The sequence below is a fragment of the Gigantopelta aegis genome, chromosome 1 (assembly GCF_016097555.1).
Source record: "Gigantopelta aegis isolate Gae_Host chromosome 1, Gae_host_genome, whole genome shotgun sequence".
In the NCBI taxonomy this organism is placed as follows: domain Eukaryota; kingdom Metazoa; phylum Mollusca; class Gastropoda; order Neomphalida; family Peltospiridae; genus Gigantopelta; species Gigantopelta aegis.
In genome coordinates, this window is record NC_054699.1 from 12560467 (window position 1) to 12578445 (window position 17979).

Sequence of the window (17979 nt, forward strand, 5' to 3'; positions counted from 1 at the left end):
ATAATATTTAATTGGACCCTTTGCACTTTTCATTTATATATAACATTTTAGCTGATAATAGTAACAGGTAAAAAATGTTATCTGTTTGAATAGTATCTTTACATCCAAATACCACTTTTTACCAACAGGAAAACGAGCAGAAATTTAGTTTATCTCGAAATAGATTTCGTCCAAAGCAAACCTGCTTAATTGTTTTTCACAATATTGACTTCTTTCAATGTTTGTTTATTCTCTTCCATACAGAACATGTTTCTTACCCTTCCAAGCACTCTGTTTTCTTTCAATCTTCTATTACTATTCTGTTTTGATTTTTAAGTTAAATTACATATTATACATGTGAAATAATAATACAGTAGTGGTAATGGTAATGATGGTAGTGATGATGCTAATAATACTAATGATAAATGTATTATTTTCTATTTCAATTTATGATTTATATAAATTTACTTTTCCTTTCCTTCCCGTCAATCTGTTCTTCTTCTTTCTTTCTCTCCTTTCTCTTTATTTATATTATGTCTAGCTTCTCTGTTAACCCCATACAACTATACACGGTTTTACCTGTATCTATGTCCATTATTACTGTTTGATTAATGTTCTATATACTATAAAGGTCTGTTGACCAATCCCATCTGTTAATATAAACATAAATAAATATGCTTTAAATCAAGATACTGAATGACAAAACCGTTATCCCTGATAAAAACGAAGAGCTGAATGGGTATTTAACAACGCCCTCGTTTATTCCATGAATCTCTCAACCTAGTACCTCGTCTGTTATAGGAGGACGGCCGCTCCCGAGAGTATAACTTACTGGAAAATGCACCCTCCCTGCACCACTCAGTGAGGACAGCCACACTCAAACTAGTTATCTAAATAAATAAAATAAACAATAATAAAAAAAACCAGCACATGACTGACATGATTGGAACAAATATAGCTGATTCCGCATGTGCTCATGAATCACAGTGATATCCGAGTTTCCCTCCCCCCCCCCCCCCCCCCCCCCCCCCCCCCAATGGAATGAAACATATTCACATTTCCTCAGGTGGGACCCGAACACAGTACCTACCAGAATAGCGAGTATATCGATATTTATACTTAATGGAAGACGTGAAATTATGACACTAGCGAAAACACCACACAGCATGCGAGTGATCGAAGCACTGTCATCATGATAAATCATCCGATTTAACACGAACGTTTACCAATCGAAAATAAGCTTATATGCTAGTTGCGTTAGAATTTAATAGCAAACCTATTTTACAAGTAACCCCTTCCCATCCAGCTGCGCATCCAGAAGTGCAGACTCCATTTTGAATATCACATGTTGTATTTCCTCCAATGCAGTTACCACACGTGTCATTGCATATTCCACCATAGTGACCCTCTCCACATGCTGAAAATAAGAACGGCTGTTACTACATTTTAAACACATAATATTAAATAACAATCATTACTTACATGTATATATATTCATAAATAAATCATATAAGACCACATGGAAACATGTAAGGTGTACTCTGAAGTTCTTTTATTACACATCTTGATTTCAGTTCTCATAATAGTAGTATTACAAAAATGTGTTTCTTATTCCATATGATTTTCACTCGGTTTGGTGCTGTTGTATACCCAGCTGTGTTTCAGACCTATTGCCCAAGGGCTTGTGTAAGATGTTTGTTCTGACGGTAGGCTTAATATTTAATTAGTGTTAGCTAGTGAGCTGTCTGTTCAAAATTTGGAGTTAATGGAGATTTAGTGGAGGCGAGTGTGCCCTACAGGGAATGGGGTTAACGGTTAGTTGTTGTCACCTAGCGATCCGACTGGTCATGATATGGAGTTATTGGTTTGCTATTGGCACGTGGTAAGTGGACTGTTTATCATATGGCATTAATGGTTATTGACACCTAGTGATCCAACTCTTCGTGATATGGAGTTAATGGTTATTGACAACTTATAGGTAGTACTAAACCAAATGACTTCCGGCTGTGTCAAAGTTCGAGGTGCATCGAACTTTTGATAGAGAAGTGAACACCACAAGTCCTGTGGTTGGTGATAAATGTTGTGTGTAGGTTGTAAAAAAAAATATTTTCATCTGGGCAAAAACAAAATGTATGCAATTTTATTTCATTTGGTACCATTGTATTCAATAGCCTTGTGCTTGAAAAATGTAAAAAAACAAATACTAGAATTTTGTGCGGAACTAGGATAATCATAGACGCTATCCGTTATCTCAGAAATGTGCAGCTTAACCCCCAATTTGTTTCTGATTCACTTTAAGGGTAAGTGGTGGTAGTATTTATATCTGTGGCATATATGTCGATTGATACGCTGCAGGTAGGAGTTTTAGCCACATATATTACTATTGTCGTCTATAGGATTTGATTTGGTAGTATACTACCTATAGCACACATTCAGTGCATAATAAAAACATTATGATTTTGTCATTTTATTTAATTAAACTATAGTTGTTGATTGATTAGCCTTCACTCGACCATTTAAGTTCACCATTACCTTGACCTTGATAATAATCACTCTACATGTCTCTAAATGGTGTTTGAATCAAAGTTATCACTGAGGAAAAGTTGGTTTTGGCCTATAATTCATACTGTAATGATTTGAATAGTTTATTTTTAAATGTTATTTTACTTGCCATATACAACTGCTCTTAAATACAATAACATATCTAGGGAACCTGAACTAAGATTTTAATAGCAATTTACTTCTATATTAAAAAGGGGCGGGATTTAGCTCAGTCGGTTGATTGCCCGCTTGAGGTGCTTGTGTCGCAGGATCGAACCACCTCAGTGGATGCGTTCAACTGATTGTTTTTTTTCTCGTTCCAACCAGTGCACCACAACTGGACAAAGGCCGTGGTATGTGCTTTTCTGTCTGTGGCAAAATGAATATAAAAAGATCCCTCGTTGCATTAAGAAAATGCCGCAGGTTTCCTCTGTTGACTACGAATTACCAAATGTTTGACATCCAATAGCCGATGATTAATAATCAATGTGCTGTAGAGGTGTCGTTAAACAAAACAAACCTCTATATTAAAAATAACATGTGCCAATAGTGGGTTAATATTTTTAATTTCGATTAACATAGTTATTTATTCATGTATGAAATTCTGAAAACGCAAATTTGTAAAGAACTTAATTCTTATTGTCATTTTCACATATTTATAGAGTTCTGTGTTATATTTGAGGCGCATTTGTAGTTTTATGCAAACACAAATTAAGTAAATTTGAAGAAAAACTTTACCAAAGACATAATTAAATTCGCTATTGTGCCTTCTGTTCTTATTTATACATAACAATAAGCTTGTTAAACATATCGTTAGATCTCCAGATCATGAAGAGTATTTTAAGTTTATACTAGATTCAGAACCAATTTTTTCAAAATTGATTATCTGCCTTGGAGTAAGTTGATAATTTATTATATTGTTAAATCTATATTACCCAATGTTACTAGCTAAATGATATTCTGGATTGCAGATTGTAGGAATACATGCAATACACATACTGTATTCATCTGGATTAGAAAACAATGCAAGAAAATAGATGTTCAGGTAAGTATGTCCTTTAATTTGCTTTTGTTTTGTAATTAATGAAAAACATATGTGAAAGTTGGATGAAAATTCTAGATATCAAAAATATTAATACCTCCAACTACAGTAGACTATAAATAAAATATAGTGAGGAATAGTGGTGGCTGCCAATGGTTTTGATGGTTTTCTATGAAAATCATACCCTACCAGTATCCGGCTCATTTTAAGAGGAGATGGGGTTGCACGGTTCACTATTGATGAGGTCCTGGAACCCGTGATTTCAGGGAAATATTTTGAAAGTTAGGCATGAAAATTATTAGCCGGTGAGGCATCTTTCAATGATATTAGTTATTAGTTTACGTTGGGAGAGAGAAAAAAAAAAAAAAAAAAAAAAAAAAAAAAAAAAAAAAAAAAAAAAAAAAAAAATCATTTGTAAATATTATATTATATATATGAGTATATATATGGATGAGATCGGTGTAGTTAGTCATCAACACTCACACACACACACACACACACACACACACACACACACACACACACACACACACACACACACACACACACACACTGGGGATGGGTCTTGTGAACATCACCATAATCAGCAGGATGCATTAATAGTTTATTAGTGTGTTATATATAACACAATAATACCTACATGTACAACTTGGTAATTCCCATCCAGTTAGACACTGCCGGCAATGTCCTGTAGTTGTATTACAGATATATCCAGTCTGACAATTACCACACACTTTGCAGGGTATACCCCAATAGCCATCACTGCAAGCTGAAAAATAGAAATTAGAAACAATATTACCCCTTATCATTACTTATAACCCGTTTATATTGGCATAATATATTAAGTAGCATTACTAATTCATAATTATTTTAAAATTATGTTTCAAATCTGCCGCAAACCCTCGAAACTGAAATCAAATTAATCTTTAGATGAAACTTTCATATTGTATTGTGACAGTGTCAATAAAGGAGTTTAAAACAAAACACCAAAAACAAACCAAGTAGGTACCCTTCTGTTACATACTTGATTTCATTAAGTTTAATTAAAACAATAATTTTATGAATAGGTTATATTTAAATCAAACATCTTACCATCACACGAATCTCCAGTCCACCCATCTGGACAAGCTGTACATCTTCCCGTCTTTTTGTCGCACACTTCAGTCTCATTTCTACAGTTACACGTCTTGTCACAGTCTTCACCATACCAGAAATCTGTACACACTGATCAAAGATAAACACCACTAACTGTATATGTGTGCATACATGCATATATATGTGTATTGATGTAAGGAAAACTACATATTGTATGTATATCCCGTTTACGTGCATGAAGCAGTTGGCAAACCTGGCACTGGCTAGTATGTATTGATGTATGAATATCAATATATATTATGTATGCATGTCATATTTTACTATTACATGCATAGATATTAACGTGCTGGCACAGGGAATAATTAAATCCTGTTTGGCCTCACAAATTGTTCCATGCCTTTGTTGGGAATCAAACCTGTGGCACCGAAACGCCCGAAAATTGTGGACTTTAACGATACGTTTTGGACTACCGAGTCATCCTTGAAAAAGAATGCTTGTTAACCCATCCACATAACTGAAACCTACAAGCCACGCGGTCGATCCCGGTTACGTGCATGAAGCATGAAGCAGTGGGCAGACCTAGCACAGGCTAATGCGTGTATTTTATATGCATGTTAAGCATGTTACGTATGTATATGTGCATGCACGTATGTATGTATGTATGTATTTATGTATGCATGCATGCATGTATACATGTGTGTATGTATGAAGGTAGGTATGTATGTAGGTATGTATGTATTGAGGTATGTATACCTATATATTTGCATGCATGTCGAGGTTGACTATTGCATAAATAAATATCAACGCACTGTCGCAGGGGATAATTAAATATTTTCTGGTCTCGCAAGTTATTGTACCATGCCGTTTCTGGGACTCGAACCTATGGTGCCGAATCGCTAGAAACTTGCAGACTTGCCACGATACGTTCGAAGCTATTGAAACATGTATGTATGTATATATGTATGTATGTATGTATATATGTATGTATGTATGTATGTATGTATGTATGCACAACATATATAGTTCACCAAATGTACACACAAGTTTACTAAGTAAAACCATGTCAATGAACCTAGTTTATGTTCACTTCAGGACCCATATTCACAAAAAAGTGTAAATTTACGTCTACGACCAGCACTTACGTCTGCCATAGATTTACGTTTACGTGCAATATGGTCGTAAATATAAACGTAACTTAGTTGGACGTAAATCTACGATTTAACATTCTCACTGGAGTGATTAATAAAAACACATTAGAAACGATGGCTACCGGGTAAATAACAAATGCGCAAAACGCAATTTTGTTTGTCGTCTGCTAACAATAACATTGCGAACAGTGAACCATGGCATTTTGGTATTGGTGGGGACCGCGTTTTGGTACGAACTTGAGGACATTTCTTAAAAAGGAAAAGATAACTCAGGAGAAATTGGTAAAGTCGAAAACATCCGTTCGATCACGAACAAAAATATGTTCAATCCGTGGGCGTTCGCCATAGCAAACTGCTTCATTTATTGGAAATGCTGCTAGTTTCCGTAAATAATAGTAAATAACGGCGATCGTGCTTGATTTATTATATGTACACAACTTACGTGCAGCGTTACTTGCAACCGGAGGCACTCTTATATTTACGTCCAACTTTACACGTAACTTACGTTTTCGTTGTTTCGTGAATAGCTCTTCAGTCGTAGATTTACGTTTACGTGTAAAACTAGGCTTACGATATTTTGTGAATATGGGTCCAGATTAATAAGTAGATGCGTGTTACTGGACCTGATGCATGTACACTCCAGTTTCATAAGTAGATACATATCACTGAACCTAGTTTATATGTCAACAGTAACAAATGTTTGACATCTAATAACCGGTGATTAATACATCAATGTTTTCTAGTGCTGTCGTTAACCAAAATAAACTTTGAACCCAGTGTATGTGCACTTCCGTTTAGAAAGTAGACACATGTCACTCAACCTATTTTATGTGCACTTCAGTTTAATAATAGAAACATGTCACTTAACCGATTTTATGTGCACTTCATTTAAAGAAGTAGAAACATGTCATTGAACCTATTTCCAGAGGTATGTATCTTTTCATTTTATTTCAGATCGAATCAATTTTGAGCTACCTACCAACTCCCTGATGTTCAGACATATGATCAATTTGACAAACTTGATAACTAATACACACAGGGTTGTAAGTAATGTGCAAGTTTGTAACTGTTATAAACATAACGAATAGTCATACGCACTTGATAACCTAAACTAAACAAACAGAGGTGTGCGTAATGTGCAGGTCTGTAACTGCTGTAAATATAATGAATAGTCAATCGCACTAGATAACTTAAACAAGCAGAGTTGTGTGTAATATGCAGGTTTGTAAATGTTACAAACATAATGAACAGTCACACGCACTTGATAACCCAAACAAACAAGAGTCGTATGTAATGTGCAGGTCTGTAATTGTTCTAAACATAATAAATAGATGAACACAGTCTACACCGCCTAATAAAATAGGGTCGGCCTTACTGATGACTGATACTAATAATAAAACAAGAAGAAGAAGAAGAAGAAGAAGAAGAAGAAGAAAAGAATACTTAAAATATATACATAATCTACATTTCCACGATACGTTTTGCATGGCATAATGAAGTGTTGTCACCACCACTTACCAAACACTTGGATTTCACATAAAGTAAGAAGATTCTGGCGAGTCCCGTTATCGCGGCTAGGGGGTACTTTGAAAACAATGTGTTGACCTTCCTGGTTACAGTTTACTTCAAATATAGTTGGAGGAGATGATGCATTTGACCACCGATAACACCCGTGTCCGTCTACCTCAATGTGAAATCCAGTCAGTCTCCATTGGACTAAAATAAACAATTTGACACCTGGCTTTCTCTGTGTGTGTGGGTTTTTTTTGTTTTGTATTCCTTTACACATATTAACTCAATCCATACCTCGAAAAACTGTCTGTCATCGGCTAGATCACAACATGTAAACTAGTTCATACACTCCTGAACAACAACGCCATTAATACTATCAGAATCGTCTCTTTGTATAAGGTAGAGCCAAACCTAGTTTGACAAGAGAAAACAATGAGTAGCTTCAGCCTTCCATATCTCACCCTGTCTTTTGTTTCTCTCTCTCTGTGTCTCTCTCTCTCTCTCTCTCTCTCTCTCTCTCTCTCTCTGTCTCTCTCTCTCTCTCTCTCTCTCTCTCTCTCTCTCTCTCTCTCTCTCTCTCTCTCTCTCTCTCTCTCTCTATATATATATATATATATATATATATATATATATATACATGTGTGTGTGTGTGTGTGTGTGTGTGTGTGTGTGTGTGTGTGTTTGTGTCTGTTGCTCTATGTGGTAGTGCCACTAATTATGTTTAGTGGTAAAAAAACAAACCTGTCCTTAAGATAAAACGAAAATCAATGCAAAGAACAATACAAATAACATTTTGAAATATTTTGCTGAAACAGTCTCTACATGTATGGTACTTACTTCTCTGTCTTTGGTATATTTTTATTTTGTTAAGAGGGTATGCTCTACCCAAATCAACGCTCCAGAATCGCGGTACGCCTTCTGAACAAGTGCAGTGGTAGTTTCCAGGCTCGCCGAAATCTGTCCGAATATCGCCATCTACAGCCAACAGAGCTTCAGCTTTATGACCAAAACACGTTGCAGATTGATTTGTTGTTTTTGCCAGAGCTACATTTTCTGAAATTAAAACAATTCGTCATGGTGACTATAATCCATTTGTCTGCGTCAAGTGTATAACTACATGACACACATACACCATATGTGCATCACACTTATACGAAATAAAACAAACATACCAATGCAAAGGTGTACAATTAAAATAACAATGATTACACTATTGTTTATACGAACAGTCTATACAATGTTATAAAATACACAAAACAGCTTTGGTCTGTTAGAAATGCAAGGCTAGACCCTAACATAATGTTTCTAAATCAGGTAACAACATAACATGTTTACAACAATGTAGAGCATGTTGACAGACCTTAAGGCGAACATCCTTATATGATGGACAGTTTATAAAGAAAACAGGAATTTGATATTCAACAGATTGCTATCACATATAAGAAAGACAACATCGTTGATGGGCATGAAGATTCTCAGACTGACAGGTCTCTCTAATTGAAAAGGATGCGTGTCATCAGAAACGACGAAACCGCAATATTTGCTAATGGTCGCAGAATCGAATGTGTATTTGACAAAATAGCGGTTGATTCCACGAATCTCTATCTAGTGGCTCACCTGTAAGAGGACAACCACTTCCGATGAGATCTTTTGAAATGTTTATCGGATATTACAGTCATATGAGATGGTCTTTGATGCAGGCTGGGTTTTATTTTTGTAATTAAGGATAGACAGATTTGTTCTGCTATTAGTAACGTCCACCTCAATGGCCTGTTTAGCATGATATTATGCATTATTGTAAAAAATAAACATCAAATAAACGCGCAGTTTAAGACAACCTTCAAAAGCTAATGATTACCAGTTTGACAGAAACGTCCATAAAATCCCTTTAGGCACGCAGTGCAAAGATATTGTTCAATACTGAGAGGGCAGCCTTCAGCACAGTGACATCGATATATTTCTGGAAAAAAAAGAAATAATGAAGGCAAGCAAAAAAAAAAAAAAAAAAAAAAAAAAAAATAGGTTGGGCATATTTTTTTAATTTCAGATTTTATTGGTTTCTTCCATTTTAGATACTTGTCCAGCGAGATAAAATGCTACCACACGTCTTCATATCCCTTCAATCGGCCCCACAAAACAACACCAACAGACTGTTGAATAAAGCATGTTTTGCATATGGATTATTCAACGATAAACTTATTTATCTATTTTGTATAAAAAAAAAATATTCTTATTTAATTATGAACTCATTCATTCATTCATTTATTCATTCATTCTTTTTGTTTCGTATCCATATTTTCCAAAAGTTTCAAATGAAAACGAGTCCACCTTTTATTAATACTCACAACACAGTTCAGTACGATTTAGATATTCTGTATCATTAACCCTAGTTGTCTACCATAAATACAGGCATTATAGCATTTTAATTTAGAGCCATTTTCCATGTGCGCGGTGTTTGACATTAGAATATTCAGAATGTAATACAGGACAGTAGAAGAAGGAGTTAATTTCCAATACATGTTAACAGAAAAATAAAGTTGCCGCCATTTTAAAAATGACCGTCATATATTTGTATACAGTTTGGACATCAGGCTAATTGAAAGCCGTAGTCCCATTTTTGGTAGTAAAAGTTTGCCTGGTCCATTGACTATATGGAACTATTTCTATTGATAACCACAGAAGCGACTTCTCCGATGCGACCCTCTTCCGCGTTCCACACACATACCGTGCCCGATTTTGAACAAAAGTTATTTAAGACAAATCGTATTTAGTGGCTACTATTATCCTGTTCAATTATTTAGACCCAAAGTTTTTTTGCAAATGTTACGTTTATTTCCTATTCGATATTTGTTTTCTTTGCATTTACATGAAAACAAACCCAAACCCCGAGGTTTTTTGACGTCATCATATAAAAGCACGAAACTTAATTCCACTTTTTAAAAATCTCTGTGTCTTTTGAATGCACGTTTTTTCTCCTATAAATAACTAAGGTCATTTGCATATCAAAACATTGGAATCTGAGGCTACGTGAAGGCCATTATAGCTCGTTTCACTAAATCAAGGTTATTATTGTTTTGCAGTGTGTAACCGCATTGTCTAATCTTTTCGTTAAACATAGATGTAAAAACAGAACATGTAACCCTTACTTGTAGGTGCATTATATTTTAAAAAGCTAATGTAGTATGTATTTGTAAACTTGTCAATTATGCTTAGCATACATACCTAACCTAACAAAAGATGTCACGTGAAACACAAAACACCGTGATACTCTTTCCAAATTTATAAAAAAATTTAATGCAAGGCCGGACCCAGAAAACCGGGGGGGGGGGGGGGGGGGGGGGAAAATGGGCCAAACATCAAATAATATGTTATTTAATTTGCGTCTAAATACCTGTTTTGGTATATATATTTTGATAAGCAATAAGGGACGTTTTATATGCGCCATCCCATAGAAGGATAGCACATATCACAGCCTTTTGCCACAGTTATGGTCACAGGCTGGAATTGATATTCCCAATGGGTTACCATGTGGGATCGATCATTCGACCTATAATGAGCGAACGCTTTTCTATTTCCAATACAAAAAAAAATAAAGATATTCCTTTTGCAAAACACCTCCACCAATCGCATACCCATATTCGATTTAGGAGTTTCTCTTTTTTTTTTTTTTTTTCTAAAAGACCATGATCAAACGTTTACGTCAACATAAATTACAGACTCTCTCTCGTCTCACCAGTCTTTAGAAAATCTCTATGAGGCGGTCTCTCTCTCAGGGAATGCCGATTTGTTCTCTCTCATACTCCACCTTGCACGACCGTGGAAAAACCCTTCAGCGATTGTGTATTCCACAATCAATTATAATATTTGATACATTGTTTCTTTCAAACTGAGGACTTGAACTCCCCACCTGAATCCGCGCCTGCTTCATGTTTACACATATTTTCTTAAGTTTATGTCATCTACGATTTGTGGCGGATTGACGTAGAACCGCACTGCAGAATCCTTTTTGATATGCAAATGCCACAGACCGTGCATTTCATCTAGGCAAAAGAGTGGAATTAAGGGTTTTATATGAAAAAAAACCTTTTCGGGGTTTGCGATGGTTTTCATGGTTGCAAAGAAAACAAATATCGAACGATCACTTAAAATCAAAAAAACGTGCCTAAAGAACAGGATCAAAGATACCATCACGTTTTTAGATCAACGCGTATCTGATTTCATTTGTAAAATAGTGCGAGAATGCGCCATCTACACCAATGATGAAAACGAACACGGAAGTCATCTTTTGTTCCGAGAAAAAATGCTGCGTGTCAAGTTTACCAATTGGTCGAATTCTGAACCATAGTATTTCAAATGAGTCTTCACTAATGTACATTTTGGTATTAAAGAAAATGCTTTACGGAGCAATATCTGTTACAAAAAAATGTTTTTAAACTTGTCGGCTGCTACATGACGTCACATCTGTCAAAAGTCACGTGATACACCACGTGATACTCATGCAACCATAAAGAATATATGGAAGACAATTTGGGGCAAATCTTATGTTGTTTTTGACGTTACCTTGTTTTGGACATATTTTAATTAAGGGTTTTTCTCATAAGCTAATGCTATTCATGGTCCAATTTTTGATGTATTCAATATTTCGGCCCGTTCGAAATAATTATAATGGCATTTTAATTTAAAAAAAAAAAAAAAAAAAGATATTCCTTTTAAAAATATGTACCGTCGATTTAGTGAGTTTCATTTTTTTTTTTTTTTTTTTTTCTTTTTTTTAAAGTCCGTGATCAACCGACCAAATATAAATTACAGACAATACAATCACCAGTCTTTAGAAAATGCATATGAGGCGGTTAAAACTCAGGGAATGCCGATTAAAAAAGCAGCTAGGATTTGTTCAGTGCCATACTCCACCTTGCACGACCGTGGAAAAACGGACATCGATTGTGTCAAGTCAGGACCAGACCCATTGTTGTCTCAAGAAGAGGAGCAAACTTTAGTGACACATGTTGAGTTTATGTCATCTGTGGGCTTTGGGTAAACCCGCACTGAAGTCCTTAATATTGCCACAGACCTTGCTTTTCATCTTGGCAAAAGAGAAAAGTGTGAAAAACCATTTTCCCTGCGATGGTTTTATGGTTCAAAAACCACGATCACTTGAAATCATGCAGGCCAAAGCAACATCAAAAGATACCATCAGATTTTAGACAAATATGATTTACGAAACAGTCCAGAGTCCATCTACAACAATGATGAAAAAGGCATCGTAGAAAATTGTTAGCAGGTTGTACGGGTTGGTCGAATTCTGATATTTTTCAAAAGTATCTTAAAGAACATTTTTCAAAGTATGTTCCAGCAGCATCTTCTGACAAGCCTGTTTTAATTCTTTATGATGGTCACACGTCACACATAAATGTTTCCCTGATCCAGTGGGCACGAGAGAGGCACATAATATTATTTGTATTACCCATTACCTGCTCACACATCGCATGTTCTTCAGCCAATGGATGTGGGATGTTTCGGCCCGTTCGAACGCATTTACAATGGCATGAGACATACCTACATACGTGAACATGCAACATCGGGTATTGACAGACATTCCCTTTGTGAGACTGTCTGCAAAGCTTACTGTGCAGCACTCACACCCGCCAACCTGCAGTCATCGTTCAGAAAGACCGGGATTTATCCATTTGATAGAGAGTCATAGAACGAACGTTCCTATACAACCAACAACATTCAAAAATGAATCAGTCCTGCAACTTGTGAAGACTTCAGCTGTTTTTTCAAGCAACACAAGAAAACCATGGAGTCAGAAAATGTGTTCACAAACCAGGGCAAAAGTGTCAAACTGTAGATTTATATTCATCAAAAGTGCAAGACGTTTACAGTACTGTGTGATACGAAGCAGTGTAGGTCACAAAAAAAAGTACCAAATATGGGTACTATTGACGTACTATCTCAGAAAGGACTTTGATTCACTTTATGCTGGTGGTCATGGTAAAGCCATCACGGAAGATTTGGTTTTGGAAGATATCAGGGAACATCAAAAGAACAAACAAAACAAGGAAGGATTGCAGAAAAGAAAATGTACAAAATCAAAGAAAACTGAAGATTCACCAAAAACAAGTACGTCAGGAATTTGTCTCCCACCCAGTGCTAACACAAAACAGCAGCTTGAAGATGAAGACAATACATCGGAGGAATCTGACGACCCTAGCGATCTTTGCTGCAAGTGCAAGAAGAGCCAACCAGACGAATACAAACACTGTGTTTCACTTTGCTTCGTTTCGTGGACACAATGCACCTATCCGGCATGTCAGCATTGGGTACATTTAAAATGTTGCACTCCAGTTAGGGTTGTATGGAGACATTCCGAATTTTGGTGTCCTTGCCATAATGAAATGGAAGAGTAATAATCACTGGAGTAAAAAAACTGAAAACAATTATGTAAAATATGTTAAACGTTTAGCCTAAATTTTTCTTTATTCTGAAAGTTAAGTAACATTGATTGAAAGTTACAAACATTTTTAAATCAGTTATATAACGTGGAATTAAGTGTAAGATATGCTCAATACAGCCGACCAACGAAACGATCGAAAACATGTGACGTTACTAAAATACAGAGGAAATTCCTTTATGACAAAGCAAGACGTTTTCTCCAAGGATATCATGGAATTCATTGCGGATTACTGGTTTTATGTGGTAAACTATTGTGGCACTTAAACGATCGAAAACACGTGACGCCAGGATATAGAGTCGCCTTATTTCAATTATTTGTTTCGTAACAGTTACAGTCTATAGATATAGAATAATACATAATTTTAAAAGGACCCCCCCCCCCCCCCCCCCCCCAAAAAAAAAAAAAAAAAAACAAAACACAACAACAACAACAACGCACACAAAAAAAACACACACAAAAAACCCCACCAAAACCCCCCAAAACCAACAAACACAACAACAACAACAACAACAACGTAATACAGAAACGAAGGCAAACGGGCACGGCGGAAGCAGGTAAGACATTGGGGGCAGGCTGAGATCGAGGGCGCACAACAAGGTAAAATTTGACCAGTAATACACGAACAAATATTGCATACGGTTCTTGTTTTTTGTTTGTGATTGATGAAAAATATCGATATGCGCCTTTAACTAGGATTCATTACACGATGGTTCGTAACTATATTTGTCGTTGTGTTCGCTCTACATTGTTGTTAAAATCATTAGGTTTATTTCCTGCTCCAGCCAGTGTACCACGACTGGCATATACAAAATCGTGGTATGTGTTATTCTGTCTGTGGAATAGTACATATAGAAAATCTCTTGATGTTAATGCGAAAATGTAGCGGGTTTCCTCTTTAAGACAGTATGTCAAAATTACCAAATGTTTGATAGTCTATAGCCGACAATTAATAAATCAATATGTTCTAATGGTGTCATTAAACAAAACAAAGTGACCTTCTTTAGGTTTATGAAAATGCCACGACGTCGGCGCTTTACAACTTGGAAATCAGTTTTTTTGTGAAAATACCGAACATACCCGGTTCATAATTAATTTTGATGATTATACATAATGTCAATAGTCTCAGCGACTACAGTGTTTAGATATTAGCTATTAAACGTATATAACAATCGAGACACTATGTCGAGCGTACGCTCAGAGACTCAATGAATAAGTCGAGCGTACGCTCAGAGACTCAATGAATAAATCAGGCGTGTAGGAATCGAGGTGACGGTGGAAACGAGGACGAACATGCACGCTTTGTGTACGACTTTATATAAATAAAGATAATTAAATATGGTCTCTGCACCACCACCACCCCCCACACACACACTAAAGGCTGTGCCCAATTACTAGAGACTGACCCACCTCACCCCCCCCCCCCCCCCCCCCCCCCCCCCCCCACCCCCAAAACACACACCTACAGATTTCGATCATTCGGGCCCGAAAGTAGGATTAATGTTTTACGATGCCCCAGCACACAAAAGGCCTACATCGGTTGTTGGGCGTCAAACAAAAGGGTATGCACGCCACGTAGATTCCAATGAAAGACGTTCGTTCGACATATACGTGAATGGTCCCCATAATAATACTTTCTAATTCTCTTGTCAAATAGAAGTAATTTAGTGTCGTCCTTTAACCCATTCACGTGATATGTTTCCTCTTTGGTTGTTATTTTCACATTCATTGAAGAAACGCGTCCTGTCAGTCGAATGGAAATGTGTTTTTCATTCAGTATATTTTACTGCTGGTTGTCTTCTTTTGATAATCATGATTACGACTGCATGTTTGTTTTAAAACGACGCTGTCAACACAGATTTGGACATGTTGTTGATGACCACCACACACACACACACACAGACAGAGAGAGAGAGAGAGAGAGAGAGAGAGAGAGAGAGAGAGAGAGAGAGAGAGAGAGAGAGAGAGAGAGAGAGATACTAGAAGAAACCAGCTGCCGTCACTACATGGACTAGTCTTTTTTCAAAAGGATATTTGCACCACAACTGGTATGTCAAAATGCATGGCATGTGCTATCCTGTATGTGGGATGGTGCATATAAAATATACCTTACTACTAATGGAAAACATATAGATGGTTTTCTCTTTAAGACTATATGTCAGAATTACTAAATGTTTAGTATCCAATAGAACGTGCTCCAGTGGTGTCGAAAAACAAAATAAACCTTTAACTTGTTTACTTTGTGCGGCGTGCGAGTGAATACAGCTTAAAGGGTCACACGCTAGTTTTCAAACACTACAACGTATTTTTCACTATTAAAGCCGTTTTTGATATTTTTAATTATAATTAGTTACATTTTATTTTTAGCATATTCGTTTTTGTACACCTGAAAAGGTTGTGGTTTTTGTGTAAAATGGGTGTACACCAGGTTTTGTGTAAACCAATCCGAAATGCCTTTTCATTGTGTCTCTGCAGGCAAAGGCACATACAAAACTTCACGGGCCTGCTGATATTAATAAAAATGTTATAGCCACTAAGGCTATATAGAAACATATAGCGAAATTAATTGTTGAGGCCATATTCGTTTTTGTACACCTGAAATGGTTGTGGTCATCCAAGTTTTTATAATACTCCGAAATGCATTTATCTTAATTCTAAAAACGCACGTTAGTCTGAGAAGTAATGATTATCGGAACAAGCTCTAGTTATTTTTAGACATTTCCCCATTTAAACATCACAGACTTTAGTTTCTGTCTGTTACAACTTTATCGAAATGTGTTGCAGCCTTGTAGATTAACTAAATTTAATATCCATTTTTTACGGACTGAAACTAGGGTCTGCGCCTTTAAAACTTTCGGATGAGGTTCGATCTACCATTACATTAATATCCCTTAGTAAACGCATTGTACAATTTTAGGGCGGGATTTAGCTCAGTCGGTTCAGCGCTAACCTGAGGTGATTGCGCCGTATGAATGGGTCCATTCAACATTTGTTTTTTCTAGTTCTATCCAGGGCACTACAACTGGTCAAAGATCGTGTTACGTGCTTCCCTCTCTGTTGGGGCTTGATCGACTAACAGCCCAATGGGCCCACCGATGGGGATCGGTCACCATTCCAATACCAAACAATACATATGGTCATAAACCGGATATAATTTTATAAACAAAAAACATAATTCGAAAACAAACTACATCTTAGGATCTTACTCTTTTGGTAGAGCGCTCGCGTGAGCTGTTTGAATCGTAGCCTCTACCCGATTAATTGCTTAATTATCTGACTTTCTGTGTTTTTCTGTCCCAAACAGTGTCCCACGACTGACATATCACAAGCCGTGGTGTGTGATGTCCTGTTTCTGGAAATGTGCATATACAAGATGGCTTGCTGTTTATCTCTCTGACGATTACATTTTAGAATTACAAATGTGTGACGTAATTAGCCGACGATTAATAAATCAATGTGTTCTATTGGTGTCGCTAAACCAACTTATTTTCCCGTATTTCCCATGTATTTGAATTTATATCAAACTTCTGAAAGAAGAGCTCTGTCTTGGACATTGATAAAACATGTAAGATACATATGCATATATTTGTCAACTGTTGGACATTTAAGGAATGTCTAACTAGATAGGCATTTTCTTTGTTATCTTAGCCAACTAGAACTACTATAGAACATCGTTTGATTTTTCTATTGAATATTCCTAATCCATTTTAACACGACTGGTATATGAACGACATTGATACGTGTTGCCCTGCCTGTGTGGAAACATATATATAATCGTTTCCTTGTTGCAATAGCCAATGATTAATTAATCAACATGATCTAGTGATATTAAACAAATAAAAATGCATTCATTTTCAAGTGTACTCCAGTGGTGTCGTTAAAAAATATAACAAAAAAAAAAAAGAAGTAATATATGCTCTTTTGTATGGTGCAATATTTACTCCATACACCAGGCGCATGGGTGGCTTATTCCTTCGTCGCACGCATCCCTTGCAGTACAGTTGAGCCTGTGATTTAGAGATTAGAACTTATATTTACCTTGCGATCCAAGAGCGGTTCCGACCCAATATTCGACAAGAAAAAAGACAATAAGTCCAACGATTTGCAGAGCCGCCATCTTATTCGTAATGTTCCACGTTCGATCACGACCAGAAAGCAAGATCTATCAGTATAATTTGTTCAATACGTGCACGGCATGTCTTTTTCAC

The 17979-nt window shown here is 36.3% G+C and overlaps 1 protein-coding gene across 1 annotated transcript; it reads right to left on the bottom strand.

Annotated features, from left to right (window-relative positions):
* Positions 1-1161: 1161 nt before the first annotated feature.
* On the bottom strand, positions 1162-17979 carry LOC121367433 (multiple epidermal growth factor-like domains protein 11). The gene is made up of 7 exons (XM_041491640.1): positions 17810-17979; positions 9176-9277; positions 8155-8370; positions 7324-7521; positions 4655-4786; positions 4203-4331; positions 1162-1396 (listed from the first exon to the last, which is right to left on the bottom strand). Exons 1-7 carry the CDS (start codon positions 17886-17888, stop codon positions 1221-1223), a joined length of 1032 nt encoding a protein of 343 aa, XP_041347574.1. The 5' UTR covers positions 17889-17979; the 3' UTR covers positions 1162-1220.

Bases quoted from the DNA above. Each gene is read 5' to 3' on its own strand.
- LOC121367433 (XM_041491640.1), bottom strand. From the start codon at position 17,888: ATGGCGGCTCTGCAAATCGTTGGACTTATTGTCTTTTTTCTTGTCGAA. The intron at 7,522-8,154 runs GTAAGTACCATA...TGTTTATTTTAG, and splicing joins AATATACCAAAGACAGAGAA to TCCAATGGAGACTGACTGGA. The intron at 4,332-4,654 runs GTAAGATGTTTG...TCTATTTTTCAG, and splicing joins GACTGGAGATTCGTGTGATG to CTTGCAGTGATGGCTATTGG.